At 40.5% G+C, this 19811-nt stretch overlaps 1 protein-coding gene across 1 annotated transcript in view; it reads right to left on the bottom strand.

Annotated features, from left to right (window-relative positions):
• Nucleotides 1-418: 418 nt before the first annotated feature.
• The window catches only part of EIF3B (eukaryotic translation initiation factor 3 subunit B), a 31391-nt gene continuing 11998 nt past the window's right edge, over nucleotides 419-19811 (bottom strand). Inside the window, exons 3-19 of the mRNA XM_054041455.1 lie at nucleotides 19194-19313; nucleotides 19026-19083; nucleotides 18455-18583; nucleotides 17154-17311; nucleotides 15518-15649; nucleotides 15341-15407; nucleotides 14620-14666; nucleotides 12641-12851; nucleotides 11981-12053; nucleotides 11472-11594; nucleotides 10221-10299; nucleotides 5242-5380; nucleotides 4505-4630; nucleotides 3864-3941; nucleotides 3137-3245; nucleotides 2534-2652; nucleotides 419-974 (exon numbers count right to left, since the gene is read on the bottom strand). Of these exons, the coding sequence (XP_053897430.1) occupies nucleotides 2549-2652; nucleotides 3137-3245; nucleotides 3864-3941; nucleotides 4505-4630; nucleotides 5242-5380; nucleotides 10221-10299; nucleotides 11472-11594; nucleotides 11981-12053; nucleotides 12641-12851; nucleotides 14620-14666; nucleotides 15341-15407; nucleotides 15518-15649; nucleotides 17154-17311; nucleotides 18455-18583; nucleotides 19026-19083; nucleotides 19194-19313 (1753 nt within the window). The 3' untranslated portion in view covers nucleotides 419-974; nucleotides 2534-2548. The remainder of the gene's footprint in view (nucleotides 975-2533; nucleotides 2653-3136; nucleotides 3246-3863; nucleotides 3942-4504; nucleotides 4631-5241; nucleotides 5381-10220; nucleotides 10300-11471; nucleotides 11595-11980; nucleotides 12054-12640; nucleotides 12852-14619; nucleotides 14667-15340; nucleotides 15408-15517; nucleotides 15650-17153; nucleotides 17312-18454; nucleotides 18584-19025; nucleotides 19084-19193; nucleotides 19314-19811) is intronic.

Genomic DNA, 19811 nt, shown 5'->3' with positions numbered 1-19811 from the left:
TTCTGTACTTTCTTCACCACAAGGCATAGGGCTCCAGACATCAGAATATAGGCTTCCTTGTATAGCCGAAGGCACACATGAAGAGTGTGTTCCTCTGAATAGATTTTCAACCAAAGCTTGCAAATAAAACCCAGGAAATCTCCCATAATCCTGCTGTTGCCAATAGCTACACCTTGTAAGTAGGTCCCAGAAATTCACACACTGATCTTCAAATCATTGCACTATAGTTATTAAAAACATGTAAGCCGGTCTGCCACCTAATACACCATGGACTAAAAGATCAGTGCAGCCATGAAGGAACTGGGAAACAAAAAACCAAATGCAGTTGCAAATTCTGAACCCTGACAGGTTCATATTCAGATAATGATCAACTCTGGTCATTCAAGGGAAGATTTCTACAGAACACACGGACGGCCTGTTTTTAGTATAGGTCTGCTTTTATTTCCACGTTCAACCTGTTGAATCCTGTCACAATCTGAATGGAGGAGGGTACAGCCCACTGTAGTGCTGCTTCAGCACACTAACATACATCATATGAAAAATGGTTTTCCTGCTGATCTTTCCCCATACAAAACAAACACCTGTCCATGCACCCGGGACATAAAAAGAGTCCTCTGCAAAGAGAAGCATGGTGAGCGTGCAAGACACTGGAAGGTGCACGGATAATGCTCACCTACTGGCAACTGTTCAAAATTGCCAACTGGTAAGCAATGCACAGGAGTCAGACAGCAAATACTGGTGGTGGATTTAAAAAGAAAGACAACCCCCTCCCAAATGAATAAAAATTTAAAAGCAGTGCCTTTCAAATAGCCCCACTGCTGACAGTGAGGTTTAAAGGCACTACAATATGTCAGAATGGAGAGAACCTGGTGCATTCACCGTCCAGAGTGAGAGAATATGGATTAAAAATTCCGAAGATGGTGTAGGCTTTCTGAAAATAAATGAACCCTTTTTCAGTACAAGATATGGCGGTGCTGCAGAGAAGGGGACAAAAAAGGAAAGAGTCAGTACTGTGCCTCACACAAAAAACTCAGAACTCTCACAGCTGCTAGCAAGGGAAAGGTAGTTCTATAACTGCATTCCACTTACCCTTTGCTGTTGTGCTTCCCCAGTAACTCATTAGCTGAAGCCTATTTAATCCAGAAGACTGCTTCTCCCCCTTTCTTACCTCCACTCTTCCACATCCCCCAAATACTGGCAAGAGAACATACTTGGCCACTGGAACTAAAAACATATTTAGAGGGTTTAAGTGACATTTGTGCATTTTTAGATGGGTGAGGGGGTTTTAGTATTCATTCCTTACACTGATGGGGCTGCTGGGTGCGGGGCTGCATTCATGTCAACAATATTATTTGAATATTTTTGGTATTTGATTTATATTTATGTAGTATGAGACATACTATTTTTAATAATATACCTCATATACAAAACGAGACCATTTCAGGGCTGAAGTAAAAAGCCATGGTGTCTTTAGAATTGCATGCAAATCTGTGTGTTTTGTGCTACACCTCATGTTTCCCTGAAGAGTTAACTTGGAACTAGAGCACCCACTGTAGCTGGAATTCTGGGAGAGGTGTGTTTAAGGTACAAGTGAGCCTGAGTGGTCAGCACTGGTCCCAGAGGATAGGGTTTCAGGAAGGGGTGCTAGAAAGAGGAACTGCATCCTAACAGTGTGCCTAGACACACCAAGCCAAACAAGTGCTCTGTTCAGACTCTGGAGGCCTACAGTGGGATTCAGGGTTTGCATCTCCTTCACAACAGTCTGGCAAGTATCCAAGAAGGAAAGCTCCACTAGATCTGCAACACCTATTGCCAATATTTGGGGGATATATTGGAGTATGCAGCAAGGTAAGCAGCCTTCTGGATTAAAACAGGCTTCAAATAAATGCTTAATATGAATAAGCACTTTCAGTAACACTAAATACAAGTGTTTGTTACATGTTGAAATCTCAGTGGCATTTTTAGGAAGAGGTAGCAGAATGCATGAGGACTTTTGTCATTTCAAGAGCAATACCTAACTTAAGAGTATGCAACAAATTTGTTCAGTAATTAAACCTTCTTACATAGTGCATCAGAACATTATTTACACCAATTCAAGGTTATATGGTTCCAATAACCAGAACACAAAATTTACCTCTCCACTAGCATAATTATAAACGTTTCTCATACTGCATAGGCACTTTCATCAAGTGCCTGCAACGCATCATGTTGGCTCAGATTCTCAGTCTTTGAAAGGATCAAAAAGAGAAGGACATAGCACTCTGCAAAGTGCCAGTAGATTTACAAACTGACCTAACCATTCACTTTGAAGAAAGAAAGCCTTTATCATTTCTGGCCACTGGCACTACAATTGGCCATTCAGAACCTTTCAACTGAGAGCGAAGTACAAAAGCTAAGTCAAAGGTATAGAAACATTCATTTTTGCACTCTATAAGCCTTAAGCTTTCCCAGAAAGTGCTTTTACGCAGGTTGGAGGTACGCTGCAACAGCTGATAGGAAAGGTATTTCTCAACTGAAAGGCAATCTGTCTTACCACAGTTTTATTGGACTACTCTGGTTCTGCAATGGTAATAATTTCTTCATTGATAAAAAACTCAACAGTCTCCTCTTCCCAGTCATCTACATTGCTGTCCAGCTCATCTGTGTCCACTCCTGGAGGAAAAGAAGAGGCATTAGTTCTGAATACCTCCACCAAGAAGGCAAAAATGCCTAATGTATTTGCTAAAAAGGGAAATACATAGCAGAGAAGCACCTTTAAAATAAGGCATTTTAATTTCATCACTGGCCTCCAGCACGTTATGTGCAAAACCATCAGTACTGACCACACTGGGCAGCAACAGTAGCCTTCCTCCCTACTCACCACCTCAAGATAGCAGATGGAAAAAACAAAGGATGGGAAAGAGAATAGCTTAGGAGTGAGCAAACCTGCTAGGGCATGGGTCGAGGGATTATTTTTGGCAGGAGGGGGAATGTTAAAAAGGGACCCCAACCCACCACAAAGAGGAGGTCTTCGACTCCCAAACACTGATCCACTACCAAAGACTGCTTCTATAGCCTGAGTGATGTTTATTTGGTGCTTTAAAAAAAATTTACTGATAAAGCCACATCTTTACGATGCTGCCAGTGGCTGGTTTACCTCCTCGCAGCTCTAGACGCTCATTCTTCTGTTCCAAATACAATTCTTGTGCCATCTTGCGGTATTTCTTGAACTCCTCCATCATTGTACGTCTTCTTTCTACGAGCTCCTACAGAAGCAAAACAAGAGGTTAATAAGCCCATCAGTAAAGCGTGTCCTTGTGGGATGCATTTGGAAGTGATCTAGGGGTTTTCTGCTTATGGATGCAGCTAGTGACAGATAATCATCAGCATTTAAGACACCTTTCTCCAGCGTGGCAAGATGGGTTTATGGTTTCTGTGAAAATTTTATACTAAAACTGGCTAACAGGCAGCCACCAGGAACCCACAAGTCCCAGCCAAGATTACTTAAGTATCTTTACTTAACTCAACAAAAATTCTTCTCGATTCTGCCTCCAACATATACCAGTAACACCATGCTTCAGTTTCTTCAAGTGAAGAACCAGCAGATTTTGCCTTACTGCCTTCCCTACACATATGCTTGTGCTTGAGTTCATAATGTTCCTGGCTGGGTCATGTGGGGACTGAATCTGGAAAACCTGGACCTAAAACACAATGGCCTCTCCTACTTGAAATAAGGGATAAATGTCTATTAAATTGGAGGCAGCAGCAGACTCAAAACTATATGGCCCAGTCAGTGAAATGCGACAAAGACACATTAGATTAGTATGGACTACAAGTGCATCAGCTGCCTTTCATTGATTCATTGTGTCCCAGAAGCGTCTTACCTTTGAGGCTTTGGTTTGGCTTAGACGATCCTTCTGTTCAAAAATCTTGGAGTACCTCTTCAGGTCCTTCTTAATTTGCTGCAAGAGAGAACTTATGTCAACCAGTACTAGAGACCACCATAATGTATAAGACAGTGCTACTTCAGGCATGCCTTGGCATACCCAGCATTTTTGCAAGTTTCCTTGTCTATAAAAAAAGCCCTCTCCTATATCATTTATAGTTTCTCTTCTTTGCTTAGGCCTATAGATACCTTCAGTTTTTCTGTACCTGGGCAACCACTGGAGTTTGGATAGCCAAAGTCTGCTTCTTATCCAAGTTTTCAACAGTCCTCTCTGCTCCTAATACTTTTCCTTCTAGTTGCCTCAGAATGTTCTCCCCCCTACTCCCCACACAAAAACAAGTTTGTAATAGGAATAGTGACAACTCAAATTGAGTACTGTTACATACACAGAACCATTTCAACATACAGATTCCCCCAGTGAATTTGTGAATAGCTCTCACATTGCCTTACCACTAAGCAGAGAGAAAACTCTACAGCAGTTTTCCATTCCCCAGTTTAAGCCACACCCTTGTGACTAGACCATTCTTGAATTCTCTACACCAATGCCCACACCAGAAGAGTTAAACTGAGATACAACACCTTTATCTGATCCTGGCTGAGCAGGGTTGGAGGTCGGGGTCTCCACAGTAGCTGGCAGAACCGGTCTTTATTGTTTTTCTGGAGGAGACGACCCTGGAAGGTCCACAGCCAGTAGGCATTGTCCACCTGGAAAACAGTAAGTGAGAAATCTCACTCATGTCTAAGGGTTTTATACTGCGCTACCCCATTGCCATATATCTGAATGCATTCCATAGAAAAATCAACAGGAAAGTCCCTAGTGGGACCCAGTCTCTGGAACGTCTACCTTTTCAGGGTGAACACACTGCTTGGGGTAGGTGTGGGCCCCCCCCGTTTCTTATTTTACCTTTAAGTTGAAGTAATGTTCCTCAAAAAAAAAAAAAAAAAAAAAAAAAAAAAAAAAATTATACTGCTTCAAAAATGAAGCACCTATGAAGTATCCAAAGCAGAGGTATCCACCAGCACTTCCAAGATATCTGAACTGCAGTAAGAAAGCTCCTGAACTAATCCCAAAGACTAAAAACCTTATACTTGCATATAGAAGAGATACAGTACACTGATTGGAACAACAAGGAAGTAGTTCATTGACACAGGAAAGCAATGAGTTGATATGTGAAATAGGCATGTAAGCGATTACACCAGGAGCTATTACCCACTGACAGATACAAGCAACGCTCTCTCTCGAGTAGTTAACATAGGAAAAGCCAGATTGACCCTCTTAAATACACAGGGAGACATCACAGCAGAAACTTTAGTACCTTGTGGCTCCACCAGGACACAGATGTCACAATGTATCGGCCTGTAGGATCCCACTCTACATCTGAGGCTGTATAGTGTTCAGCAATATTCATCACGGTGCAGTCTGATGTATCAACAAATGTTAAGGCACCATTCATGCTGCAAAGGCAAACAATGAGGAACAAGATGGAAAAGTGATCCATGCCCGCTGACACTTTCCTCCTGTTCCCCCCCCCCCCGCCCCGGCAAAAAAAAGAAGATCAGCGGGATCTATACTAGGAGGTGACATTCTTTATGAACACACCCCACAAAATCCCATCAATATTAACAAGATTACCATTTTTTCATTGCTGGTGTTTAAATGGGTTCTCTCAAGGTTTTTAAAGTCACACCTGTTTCTTCATATTTTTGTGAACAAACAATGGGGAATAGTTTTAACCCTTGTATCCTTCTAGGCTTAAAGTTCCTTAACATGCTTTTTCCCCTCTCCAAAGTCATAAAGAAACCACATTATGAATGCGCTTGGGGTACAACCAAAATTTCACAACCATGGTGTAAATATGATTATTTTGGTAGCAAAGAAAGTAAAAAATAAAATAGATTTCTAAATGAGAAGCAGGGCTTTTCCATTAACATGTGTAAAGCCTAGTTGTACACAGAATAACCACATTGGTTTTCATAGATTCCAAGGCCAGAAGGCCATTATGATCTGATCTAGTCTGATCTCCTGTATAATACAGGCCATAGAACTTCCCCAAAATAATTCCTAGAGCATATATTTTAGAAAAATCTTAACTCTTGATTTAAAAATAGTCAGAGATGGAGAATCCACCACAAACCATTCCAATGGCTAATTACTTTCACTGTTAACATTTTACACACTGGATTGTGTTAAACTCGTTAGACTGAAGAACCCATTGTTAAATATTTGTTCCCCATGTAGGTACTTGTAGACCGTAATCAAGTCACCCCATAACCGTTTCTTTGTTAAGCTAAATAGACTGCACTCCCCAAGCCTATCACTATCATAGCCGAGTGGCAGACACCACCGATATGGTCGACTTAGTGTACCCTCTCTACACACATGCACATCGCTTGAAAGCTTAGGAGGTCTACTTTAAGATGAAGTATGATAGAACGCTCAAGTGGTGCCATTACCACAGAAACGGGGATAAACAATGACACCATCAACATGTTGAAACGACCACTTTGAAAAACGTGTGCGTTATGACCCTATGTATTATTTCAAGGCATAAAGTTGGATTTTTTTGAGGTCTCAGAACATCGCAGCAATCTAAAAGGATAAAACAAAATAATCAGTTTGTACAGGTGTAACTGAAATGTAACACTGTTGGTGACATTTCTAGTTAACATCATCTTGTCCAGCACGAAATGTTGACAGCACGTGGATTACCAGCCTTCACAGTTCTGTGCAGTGAAGATTGTTCTGACTACAGACAGCTGATTTTGCAGTGACCCTTTACTAGTAATGGCACAAATAAGGTCTTGTAGAAGCTTAGGTGCCATTGGGCCCTTGAAGAATATGGAAGTAGTTCATCCACATGGCAATGGTGATCCAATATTTAGTTTACCTATGCACAAAGACATCCAAATCTTTGTTTGCCAAGATGCTCTGCTGAGCCTCTTCAAAACGGTTCTCATATAGTGGGAGTTTGGCCAGTGACTTGCTCTTTTTGATGGCTAGACTGAAATGAAAGCAATTCAGGTCTCTGTGGGTCTCCTTTTCTCGGTCTTGTAATGCAGCCCTGCTACCAGATTCCTTGCTGCAGAAATGGTCACTGGTCAGTCACCGCTTCAGAGATCTCGCCAAATGGGGAGTAAGTTCCCTGTATTTCTACAGCATTAAATTCCGATTCTTTCCGCAATATCAACTAGGGAGGACGGTCACATCCTATTAATGCATGGACAGCAGGAAATATGTTGCAGAAGTCAGGCGGGAGTGCATCTAATTGTATGCACAGGTATGAAGTGACACTTGTCAGCAGTGCCGGTAATGGTGCCAGTTTCAATCCATATGTTATATGCATGTTCCATTTTTGGAAAGTATGGAACATGCAAGGACCAAAACATCTGTATCAATATGGTTCCTTTGACATCCAGAGACCCAAAAGCCGTACTGGTACATACAGCATTCAGAAGCATCTTTGTCTCTGCTTCCTCTTGAGTACTGTGCTAGTCTGAGCTTCTTTCAACACCTCTACCGGTAATGTATTTTACTACTTCCCCATTGGAAAAGCCTCCAGCAAGAAGGTGTATTTGTACTCTGGGGGCTCCTACACTGGTGCATTTTGAACCATATATTCACAGAGGAATTTTACAAGTGACTGCTTTTTGGACACCAACTTTAGAATCTCTCCATATGGAAGCAGAGGGCATCCAATTACTCGGTATTTCTTGCATCCCACTTTGGAACCTGCCTGGCGTGATCTTCCCGCACTTTTCACAGTTACAGTTATATCTGTCAAAGAGACTACAGAACTAGCTTTATCAAATCCTTTTAGGACCTGCCTCAAGTACTCAGCAGCCAATTCACTGAATGAGTGAAATTTGTCTCCATCCATCATTTGTATGACCGCCATTGCATCTCTGATGTACACCGTGGAAAACAATTTTTGGACTAATAGCTGCTCTGATGGTCCCTCCTTCTCCAGACTTAAGTTTGGTGGTCTTGACCATGTGAGTAAATATCTTAATGCCAGATTTCTTGACTGGGCTGAAGCTGTGTCGCCCATCACAATCAAATGCACCTCTCACAAGTCTTCCAATTTGTTCTTCAACATCTGCTGTTTTAAGTAGAGACTCTTTTATATCTGATGTTACATGCAGTTCAGTAGATATGTTGAGAAGCACCTCCAGATGTGATTCAAGGTCAAAAGGGTTTGTCATATTGTTGGTAAGAGCTGTAACCCACCTCCAGTACAGAGGCAATGACCATCTTCACTATTTTTTTTGTTAAATCACTTCTCATAGCTGTTGCATATTCATAATATGAAGCTGTATATTGTCCTCTCTGACACTGATATGTGCATTGTCACTGAATTAAAAAGCTAGTTTCTATTCTATTTCAAAGGTTAGTACTGCATGGACAGGCAATTACAAATTAAAACCTTCTACCAGGCAGACTCGATGCTATACTATAGACACAAAAGCTTACAAATGGAGAAGCATTACATTAGGAATTCATATGCATTTCTATCTACCCACTATGCAGCACAAACTGTGGGCATGCAATCTACTCCTACTGGTGCACAATCTTCAGTGAGAGACTAATCTCGTCAGCAAGTTTCAACTGAAAATATAGAAAACTATGATAATCATTTATTCTTAATTGTCAAAATATCTCACATGTGATGGGAGAACATTTCATGTCAGTATATTGCAAAACATGGATATTCACCATTTTTGCCACATGCTAAAAAGCTTCATCTTTTCTGGAAAAAAAAAAAAAACACTACCCATGCAAATCCAATGAAAGTCTTAATACATTTTCATTTGATAGCTTTGACCAATAAACATTACATTAAGGTGCTGAATTTAACAAACATTAAAAGCTGTAGTCACAATCGTGCTGCAATGTTTCTGGAACTGTGCACAAGACGACACTCACTTTGGGTTCCATTGTTTCACCTTGCCGAAGGCTTACAGCACCACTTGACAACTCCATATCATACTTCAGCTAAATGTACATAGCATAAGCTTTGAAACAACACATGATGTGGGTGTAAATAAAAATAAATATATGGAGATATACCTATCTCATAGAACTGGAAGGGACCTTGAAAGGTCATTGAGTCCAGTCCCCTGCTTTTACAGCAGGACAAAGTACCATCCCTGACAGATTTTTGCCCCAGATCCTTAAATGACCCCCTCAAGGATTGAACTCACACCCCTGGGTTTAGCAGGCCAATGCTCAAACACTCAGCTATCCTTGTCTGTATGTATGGTGGGTACATTAAACTCTAAAAACATAGCTTTTTGGAGAATTGCTGCATGCCTAGAAGGCAAATTTTCTAATCTTTCTCATGGCTCTTCTCTCAACCTCTCCAGTTTTTCCAACATCCTTCTTGAACTGTGGGGGGGGTGGGATAGCTCAGTGGTTTGAGCATTGGCCTATATCAGTTATACTTAGGCCCCTTACAAATTCACAGCCATGAGAAAAAACAAACAAAAAACCACCTCAGACTGTGAAATCTGACTGGGGGGGGGGGGGGGGGGGGGGAAAGTGTGTCACTGTATTGCCATCCTTACTTCTGTGCTGCCTTCAGAGCACGGCGGCCGAAGAGTGGCAGCTGCTGGCATAATAAGTCATTTGTACTGCTGCTGGGGGAGAAATCTGAGGGGCTCCCTGAATAAATACATCTTTATATTTAAACTAAGGAAGTAAACAGCTGAAGTGAATTCTAAACTTAGCCAAGAGAACAACATGATGGGTGAGATTAGAATAACCTCATTCCTCATCTTATATGATAGCAGAAGAGATAGCCAATATAAACACAGGCATCTCATTAGTTGTTTTTATAGACTAAATAAAAATGGATTTTCTGCTAGCCACAGAACAAGAGGTGTTATCTTATCTACTGCACTAACTACCTTTGCTGTAAGGAGGCCGGCTACTTCAGGAAATTAAATTTCAGGCAGAAGAGGGCAAGATGCATATGAAAATACGTAGACAGTACAAACAGATAAATTTATCTTCAAGAAAAACTCAATCACTTGCAAACAAATTAAAATTCATGTAGACCTCGGAAAGGCCAACTGACAGATTACCGTATGTCAAAGTTAGATTCTTCCAAACAAAGATAATCCTCTTAATACAAGCAGGTTTTCTACCAGAGAATTGACAGATGGTTAAGATTTTGGCTATTTGTCTTACAGATGTCTTTATACAGCAGTGTGATGAAGACCTTTTTTTAGATCTTTGAGAGCATTACACAGACTTAAAATGAGCTCTCTCAGAATGTCAAGTAGTGATACCCACCTTCTCAGGCCAGCCAATACTAAAAACTGCCCTTGTGGACTCCAGAATATCGTATTTGCCTGCTGCTTGTCAAACGTTTCTGAAAGGAAACAGAATTTGTATTTATGGCAACATAAAAATGATGGAAGTCTCCACCCAATGGTATCAAGAAGCTTAGTAGCAACCACACTGACAGGCATTCTAGAGAGTCCTTAAAAAGGCACCTCCGAGCTCTGCAGTTAACAAACAACAGGTCTACTATAGTAGTATTTTAATATACACTCTGTATGTGTGTATATATATATCTCCTCAATATATGTTCCATTCTATATGCATCCGAAGAAGTGGGCTGTAGTCCACGAAAGCTTATGCTCTAATAAATTTGTTAGTCTCAAAGGTGCCACAAGTACTCCTGTTCTTCTTTTTGCGGATACAGACTAACACGGCTGCTACTCTGAAACCTGTCAATTGGAAGAATGAAACCCAACATGGATCTGCTCTCACTGATTAAACTGAAAAGAATGGGATGATCAAACATTCAAAAAAGTGCATGTGCAGGCAGGGAGAATCAGGAATCCGCAAAACCTTAGCGCACAAATTGTATCAATTTAACTAAAATTGTTTAGAAATGGATGTAGTTACATTGGTGCAACCCCTTATGTGGATACCTCTTTTGGCATAAGAGTGCTTTTTCACAATTTACTTTAAGCGGATTCCTTGCGGACTGAAGTTAAATCAATATAAGGCACTCTTAAACCAAAATGGAGGGCAGGGAGAAGGAGAGAATGTCCAAACAGAGAGGGAGGAAATCCTTAAAATACTGGGGAGGAAGTATAGAGAAGGTGAATTAATGGAGAGAGGAAAGGAAGTTTCAAAAATGCATTTTTTGTCCTGTCACAGAAAGGTGGTATTTAACTTTGCCAGCAAAAGGGGTACACTCTGCAGTCAGGCAAGGCAGCAAGATTAATATCTTACCAGTGATCTTTTCAATCCCAACCCCCAGACTCTGAATAAAATGGTAATTTGGCCCTCACTACAGAATAAATTGACACCCCTGCCCTCGGGGCTGTTCTCCCAGCCCAAGACAGCTGGACTGCAGCATGCTCAAGACATGTTGCCTCCCATGCCCTCTGCCAGGGCCCAGAAGTACCATAATCTGTCTATGAAAAAGCAACTGTAAGAAGTCTACAGGGTAAACAGGTTGATACCACCATGTAAAGTGCTTAATGCCTAGATTCCTCCACCTGTACTCCTGCTGTCAACTATACTTACTGATGAGCTCTATTTTCCCATTGTTTTTGACATGGTAAAAGGAGATAGAAATTCGGGGAGGCTCTCCATGCAATACTGCAAACTTGCTTCCATTTGGTTCCCAAGCAAAGGCTATGATACTTTCTGCAACAGATGTAAAGAAGTGTCAAAACCCAAGATTGTACAAAGAAACAAAATTATTGAGTTAAGTCAGTCATGCTCTACACAACTTCAATTCCAAGCCGTTACTGTATACAGGACTGAAGAAATCCTGGATGCAAAAAAGAGAACATCTATTATGATGAGCAATTTGGTATTAAAGTACAGCAACTGAAGCAGAAAACAGTCTGCCAGGCAGTCTTTTTAGATTAAGAAATAGCTGGGCAAAGAAAGAGAAGTTTGCCACACAACTGTCCTTCATCTGTTAAGAGCCATTAGTTGTAGCATTTTACACAATATTTTATCAGTTTATTCACTGATGAATACACAACATCAGCAAAATAGCTAGCACACGTATCTCTAGGATTTACCTTTCATTTCTACCACATCCACAGGGACCTGCTTCTCTCTCATTCGGAAGATCTCAAAGTTGGTCACCACACCCTGTGAAAGTCAACAAAAGGTCAAGTATCTAGTATAATAATTGTACAGAAAGTCATTTTAATACAGGACTATGAGGATGACTATGCAACTAGCCTAGTTTAATACTTCAAGATAATAAATCTAGACTCTTTGGTGCTCGTTTCCTTAGAGGGTGGAAGATAACACAGAAAGATCACTTATTTCTAAACAGCACCTTTATTAAAATAGGATTTTCTTCAGCAAGTTGTGCGTTAACAAAAAAGGCTCTCTCTGGCACAGAAGTTGAGACTATTTCAAGAGGACAAATGTATGGTAGCTCATGCAGCGTCACCTGTGGGACCAAAACCAGCTGAAACAAATACAACAAATGCCAAAAGAAGGGGGTCAGAAATAAGACAGGCATACTTTCATTGATCTTGAAGAACCCTGATGGATAGTGATGTCAAGTCCAATGCTCATTAAGTGCCCATGGCACCTCACACATAGCCCTTAAAAACCTAACTGAAAAAATGAGAGGGTTTTGACACATTTCTATCAATCCATATTGAAATGCAAAAACCAAAGCAGAGACCGAATCAGTTTTATGAACACACCTAGGAAGCACATACCTGTGTACCTTTAGGAGTCCTGTCTACCTTCACACACAGATAATCTCCATTCTTTTGCCAATGCAGCTTGCAATCCACCACATTGAACAGGTTCCGCACACGGATTTCTTGTCTGGAGGGGAGCTGCATCAGTGTCACCCTTGCTGGGATATCTTTGTCTTCAGGCACCCAAAACGCAATTATGTTACCCCCTGGAGACCACGAGAAATCCCTACAGGATTGAAAAAGAGGAGACAAGATGTCATTAAAAAAAGTTCAATTTAGTAATCAGTTAAAGATATGTTGCAGCGTTCTGCGTTACATTTGATACGTTATGGTGAATCAATCAATCAATCAGTTCCCAGGTAGCGTGATACTAAAGCTAGGCTACAGACAGGAATTCTAACTCTAAATTCAAGTGCAATGAGAACGATTAAAAATAAATTTACCAGGACCAGTTTGGTGACCCTGCAGAAAACTCAGGTTTGATTTGCCATTCACAGGTGGACAAGGAGTGATGTAGAAGCAATACATTTACATCTAGGAAAGGTAGAAAGAGTACCTCATCTCATACTGCAGAATCCCAAGTGATTTGGGAGACAGGTTGATAAAATGAGTTACAAAAAGACAACCCATTAAACTATGTTAAAAGTACATTTCTCTCCTACAATCTGTCATACTTAGATTTTCTAGCTCCTTTGTTAAGGAAGCTATTTCAGAGATCCCCATTCTCTGAGAAGCCTTTTGGAACCCTGGAAAGGTGAAAAAAGGTCAGTCGTTTCTTTAGGAATCATGATGAGAATCATATAAAATTGTACAATAAGCCCAGCTACCTCAGTGCCAACAGGTAAAGTATAGTGCACTCTTACTAAAGACTATGGAAGGCCAAATATCAGACAAGATATCCCTTTATTGATGTAATATCCTTAACTTGAGTTAAATGCATTTTGGTTTATCAAGGAGTACCATTCTGCCAACATGCAGCAGGAACATCAAAAGTTAGGTCCTTAGATCATCAAGCAATTAGATATTTCAGGCATCATTGCTAAGTTCACAAATTGTCACCAACTCATGGAAAGAGAGAAGTAGTAACAAACAGATGTCTTTACTTCTTCCCCATAGGTAGTTTCTCCACAGCTGCAGAACACACAACAGGATCATCATCAATGGAAGTATAAACATTGACAAGAAACATGCTATCCTATTGAAATTCTAAGTATTCGTTCTATTACTGCACCAAAAGCATAAGAGTTGAAGAGTAATATTATTCCAGTTGACTGACAGCCAACACACACTGACATAGGCATCTTCCTCAGCAAAAGACAGATTAGCGACTCTTACTGATGACCACCAATACAGGAAGCAGATGGTTCTGGAATAGATATTAATTCTTCATTGTGTAACCACTACACAAATGCAAAGTTTTCAGTGCAAATAGATATCAGACTGAAAGGCTGATCCATGACCTAAGAAAAGGGGATGTTCTGGGAAACAGCATGTAACACTCTCGACCCAAAACTACCTCTTATAGTGAGAAAAACTGAAAGAGCTCAGTCTGCTTATCTTTGAGAGCACTGTATAAGTATCTTCATGGGGAGAAAATACTGGGTACCAATAGGCTCTTTAATCTAGTGGAGAAAGAACTAACAAGAACCAAATGACCAGATGCTAAAGTAAAGAACAATTCAATTAGAAATAAGGCACACAGATATGGTTTACTTTAACAGTGAGGGTGATTACCACTGGAACAAACCATCAAGGGAAGTGGATTATCTTTCTTTCGATGTCTTCAAGTCAAGACTACATGCCTTTCTGGGAGATATGTTTTAGTCAGACCCAATAAAGGGATAACTAGGTGAAATGCAATGGCTTGTAATATATAGGAGGTCATGATCTAATGGTCTCTTCTGGCTTTGAACTCCATGATACTAGAATCCTAACACTATCTCAAGAATAAAACAAAAGAAAGCAGAGCTCTTCACAAGAGAATAAAAACTCACTTTATCCCGTTGATTTTCAAACTTTTCTTGTCCAGCAAACCCATGGACTGCAAAAAGAGAAAAATCATGAATTTGCAAGTTAGGAATATTTACATAGGTAGGTTATTTAAATTAACACCCTTAAGGAGGTAGGGAAATGTCCCCATTTCATCACTACCTGGATATATAGTATAAAACACTTGTCACTCATCCCCATAATCCTAATTCTTGCATTACCCACCTAGTCACCATAACCCTACAAATTAAAAATATGCATTAGGATGAGGAGGCATACAGGAAAATAGAGCAGGTTGTAAGCAACAGTGTTTCCATTAATGGATTTAGGGGGGTTTTCTGGTAGTGATCTGCTGACAAAAGTTGGGAAGTATTAAACAACTATGATACTGTAAGGCTAGATTTTCTACATTCCCCCATTAAAAAAATTAAGTTGCTCTCCTCATCTACTTCCTTCTAACCTTTACTACCTCAGTGAAAAATTAAGGAAGGGGAAGAAAAAACAAACAAACACACAACCCCTGAACAGTGGGGATGTTGGGAGCCCAAGGAAAGAGCAAGACAAGAGAGGGTGGGTTTCTCACCCTTTAATAGGTATTTACTGGAGAGTCAGGTATTTCTTTTAAGCAAATTTTAGCAGTAACTCGCTTCAAATAAAAAAAAAAAAAAGCAGCACTTTAGGTACAACGGACATTATAAATCAGGTTTTATGTAAAAACGCACTTACAGGTGTTTCATAGATGCTGAGCGTGTCTGATGTCATTCGGGCAAAAAATTTACCATCATGACTCCACCTGAACAAATAAGAGGAAGACGAAGCATCAGATCTATCATGTTACCCCTCTAGTAAGAAGAGGCTAGTCATTTAGTGTGATCTGTCCTCTACTACTGTTACCCAACCTACTTAAAAATAGGCCAATGGGCTGAGCTTTCACAGTGGAACCCTCGCTTCTTCTGTCCAGTTAGGGTATCCCAGATGATTATGGCCTGAGGGTCATCTTGTGTGTCCATTAAAGGGCTGAAGGTCACTAAATACCTACAAGAAGGGGAGAGGGAAAATGACTAGCTTCACTTTTCATATGGTGTAACGATCATTTCAGCACAAATATGCTTTTGTCTAATTGTGAGAAGAATCCACTAAGCAAAGTTCAAGAGGCATGCACTGAAAGAGGACACAGCCAGAATTGGGGAATGGGTAGAGTACAAACACTTTTCTCCAATCCACCCCTACACAAACTAGTGAGGGAGTTGAGGGATGGCTTGAGTACACTTCTACCCCGATATAACGCTGTCCTCGGGAGCCAAAAAAAAAACTTACCGCGTTATAGGTGAAACCACGTTATATCGAACTTGCTTTGATCCGCCGGAGTGCGCAGCCCCCTCCCCGCAGCACTGCTTTACCGCATTATATCCAAATTTGTGTTATATCGGGGTAGAGGTGTATTAGATGGCCACCCATACACCCCTTTTTAATAGAGGGGAAGCTCTCTAGGAGTAGAGTAGTGGAGAGCCTTATTCACCCACCTCATGAACCAGCAGTTACTATGGGGATGTGGAGCAGTAAAACAGTATGCCTGCATGTTCTAGGAGGACAGAGTCCCTTCTCTTGCAAAAGCTAGAGGGGATGAAGCTTTGTCAGCATTTAGATAGACTGTCTGATGAGATCAGTGTTCCCAGGCAGAGTCCAGCACTCTTTCTAGTACCTTTTTGTGTCAGGGGTGGTGTTAGGCATCCAAACTATGGTATTGCCTCTGGATTCCTCTGGCCAAAACAAACACCCAATTCAAGCAAGAAACCCACCACACCTGGGTGTTGTAAAGGGGAATCATCATCATCCATGTATGACTACTAATGAGGTACATAGTATAAAACATGATGGCTTGGAGACAAGAATTTACCAGATGGAAGCTTTCAGGGCAGGAACATGTTTTCCTATTAAGAGCCCAAGCATATCTTAACTACAATAAAAATCTAAAACCAAAATACCCCCAACAAGTCAATCTTTTCATTCATAAACACAAGACAGAAGCTTAAGCTTCACAAGAGAAAAATAGGTGAAGCCTTCACAAAACCATTTGCCTGACAATCTCCACAGATGCCATCATAAAACAAAAAGCATAAAGAATTATTCATCTGAAAATTACAACCCTTGAAGATGCTGAAAGACCAGAACTCAACTCACAGGCATCACTGAGTTCAAAGATACCGTGGGTGTGTGTATATATTAAGGTGCCTGTACCAGACAAACTGAAGTAAATGGGAAGATTTCATTATTAAAGACTGTAGATCATTACTCAGTATTTAAAGAACACAATCCATTTTCCAACTTAAAAAGTAGAAAGTCATGTCAAACAGAATTATGGATACACACAAACATTCTAAAATATTCTAAAAATATTTAATGAAAAAAAGGCAGCAATTCCAAAGAGCAGAGAAATGAAGATTGAAAACCCACGATACCTAAAAGTAGATAAGGCAGAACAAACATGCTTGGTGTTCTGTTCCCTAAGGCGTTCTCTCAAACTGCTTTTATACCATACCTTTCACAAGGTGAGAAGTCGATAAGCTGTACCCCTTGGTGACTGAACCTCTGAATCTGTTTGAACTTCTCTCCTCCCCATAGAGCAATGCCTCTCTGATGGAATGTAGCCAGGTAAGTACCTTTTGGGGACCAGCGTACATAGGTTTCCGTCCACCGCTGCAGATAAAGTGTACAGTATACATCAGAGCTGAATTACATTCAGAAGACTCTCAGTATGTGCAGTTTGTAGTTTCACTCTCCCTCAAGTAATCCAGCAGCCACCGTTTACACAAGCTTAAACATGACTGGAGTGCAATTCTTATTTCCTTAGTCTGAATGTTTCCTGGAAAATGCCTTTGAATGAAACTTCAAGTTTCAAACATTCACTAACCAGAAGAATAAAACTAGTGAGCTAGAGGTGGATGGTAGTGGGAAGCCTTCAGCAGTGTCCAGCGCTAGCGAGAAGCTCAGCATGCTACTTGTTCTCCGACTACTGGGAAAGGTGTGTTTTAATCTTCCTAACAAAACATAGCTCCTGAACCTCACCTAGTGTGAGGGAAAAAGGCATCTTCTATATGAACCTTTGTTAATAAGCATCTGGTGATTTGGAATAATGTTCACCACCCCCAAAATCAATTTCTCCCTACTTCTTGCCTTCCCCTAACCATAACAGAGGAGCTCCTTGTCATCAAAAAAAAAAATCTTGTTGAGGTCTCCTTCCCTGGCCTCTAGAGCAGATGACATGTGAGCTACTGGTAATGGATTGCCTCCAGTACCAAGCCTACCACAAATCTTCAGTGCTCCTTCTCTCAGCAGAGACACAATAAGAGGAGGTAGGGAGTAGCATGCACTCGACAGCAGTAAACTCCCATTCACCACTGATGTGCAAAATCAGAGTTTGACAGATCTCTGCTCAACTAGGTCTTTTGATCCTAACATCTTAGTCTGATTTTTATCATCCCTAATTTATAAATAGGGAGGTTAACTGAAGTCACAGCAAGATAGTAGTGGTAGACCAACTCAGTTCACATTCAACTTTATTTCCTTTCTAAAACAGGCAACCCTGCCTCTAAATGAATGACATTATCTCCTTTAGAAGATTAAAACCAAAACAAAGTACTCTGAACAGCGGGAAATGGAGAAGTTGTTTTCATCAAAGAAAGTGAGTGTTACCACTCTATTCTGAACATCCCAGCACACAACAATTGAACAAGATAGTTATGTCACTACTGCCCCAGTTTCCTGAGTTCACCACTTTTTCAGAGCCTTAATGACCATACTGCATTTAGAATATGCAGCTGTTCTTTCAGGGACACTCACTGGTCTTTCTTCAATTGCGACTGGTTCCTTTGCATCATTCCAATAGATGCAAGTGCGGTCTCCTGACTCAAAGATCACACTGTATTGATCTCTACAGTCTGGGTCCTCCAACCAGTAGCGAAGATTCCCCTAAAAACAGAGTCAGGAGCTAAGGAAGCAAATTCTCAAAAATACCATATTCATGCTCCAGGATGAAAATTCTATTTTATGAGCACATGATAAAAACCAAAGATAATTACAAGCCACAAGTTATTTAACTACAGATTTCAGAAATTTAATTCTCTAGCTATTTTGGCTTAAACTTTGGAAAAAACACATTAGCAATTTGAAATATCAGGACCTCATTTCCCTCTTTGCCCAAGAACTATGGCAAGTTCTTTGGATGAGCCCAGCACCCCATCATGGGGAAGATAATTCTTAAACAGTAGCAGCGGTCACTATGAAAGCAACATAGCTTTGTTCTGTATTTTTTGTATGAATACCACAACAAGGAGTTTTAGAACGTGGAATATTTTAATTCAAAGCTTCATGTAACATATCCCTTTCATCTTTCAAACAAACAAAAACATACCAAGTCTTTAAATGGCTGTTTCTCTGGGATGTCCCATTCTTCACTGATTGTCATGTATCTAGAAGAGTGATTTGATCAGTTACACATATTACAGATGCCTTTGATCAGAAGTAGGCTACAACATGATCTTTAGGAATAAAGACGAGAGAACATGATGGCTACACTCACTTGTCAAAATCAGTGAAAAGGTTGACTCTGAAAGTGTGCTGCTTGTCCAACTTGTATCCATCTGCATTTTTCACAGCATCCACTGCATGTGCTGGGGACATGTATTCCAGGAAAATATACCTAAGAGATAAATGTGATTACTCAGTAGCAACCTGCCTGTAGTCAGCATTAGCCATATGGTGGGTGAATTAACTGAAAAGCTAGTACTCAATCCAGAAGGCAAGATTGAAGAAGTTGCCAGTTCTGGTATAGGAGAAGGCAATTAATCTCCATTTTGCTCATAAGTATTTTTCTTAATCATATATACATGACTTGGATCAAAATTTTTCTCTGCCTTCTTGAAACTGCGTGGAACAGATTATGAAGGCATATTCACACACAGCAGAACTGCCATAGAAGTGCTACCATCAGGTACATGGGTAAGCAGCTCTTCCCATTAGAATGGCAGGACATGTTTGAGAAGTGAGCAAATTCAGAGAGATACATAAAACTTTTCATTCATATGTTCTGGGCCCTCAAAATACAACTACTACTCTCCACCAACGTTCCCTCTAATTTTTATATCCATGTGCGGAATTAAATTTTGTCATGTGCACCAATATGGAGGTTGTGTGTGGC

Source organism: Malaclemys terrapin, chromosome 10 (genome assembly GCF_027887155.1).
Source record: "Malaclemys terrapin pileata isolate rMalTer1 chromosome 10, rMalTer1.hap1, whole genome shotgun sequence".
NCBI lineage: Eukaryota > Metazoa > Chordata > Testudines > Emydidae > Malaclemys > Malaclemys terrapin.
The sequence above is the reverse complement of the archived record's forward strand: the minus strand, read 5'-3'. Positions and strand labels throughout refer to the sequence as shown.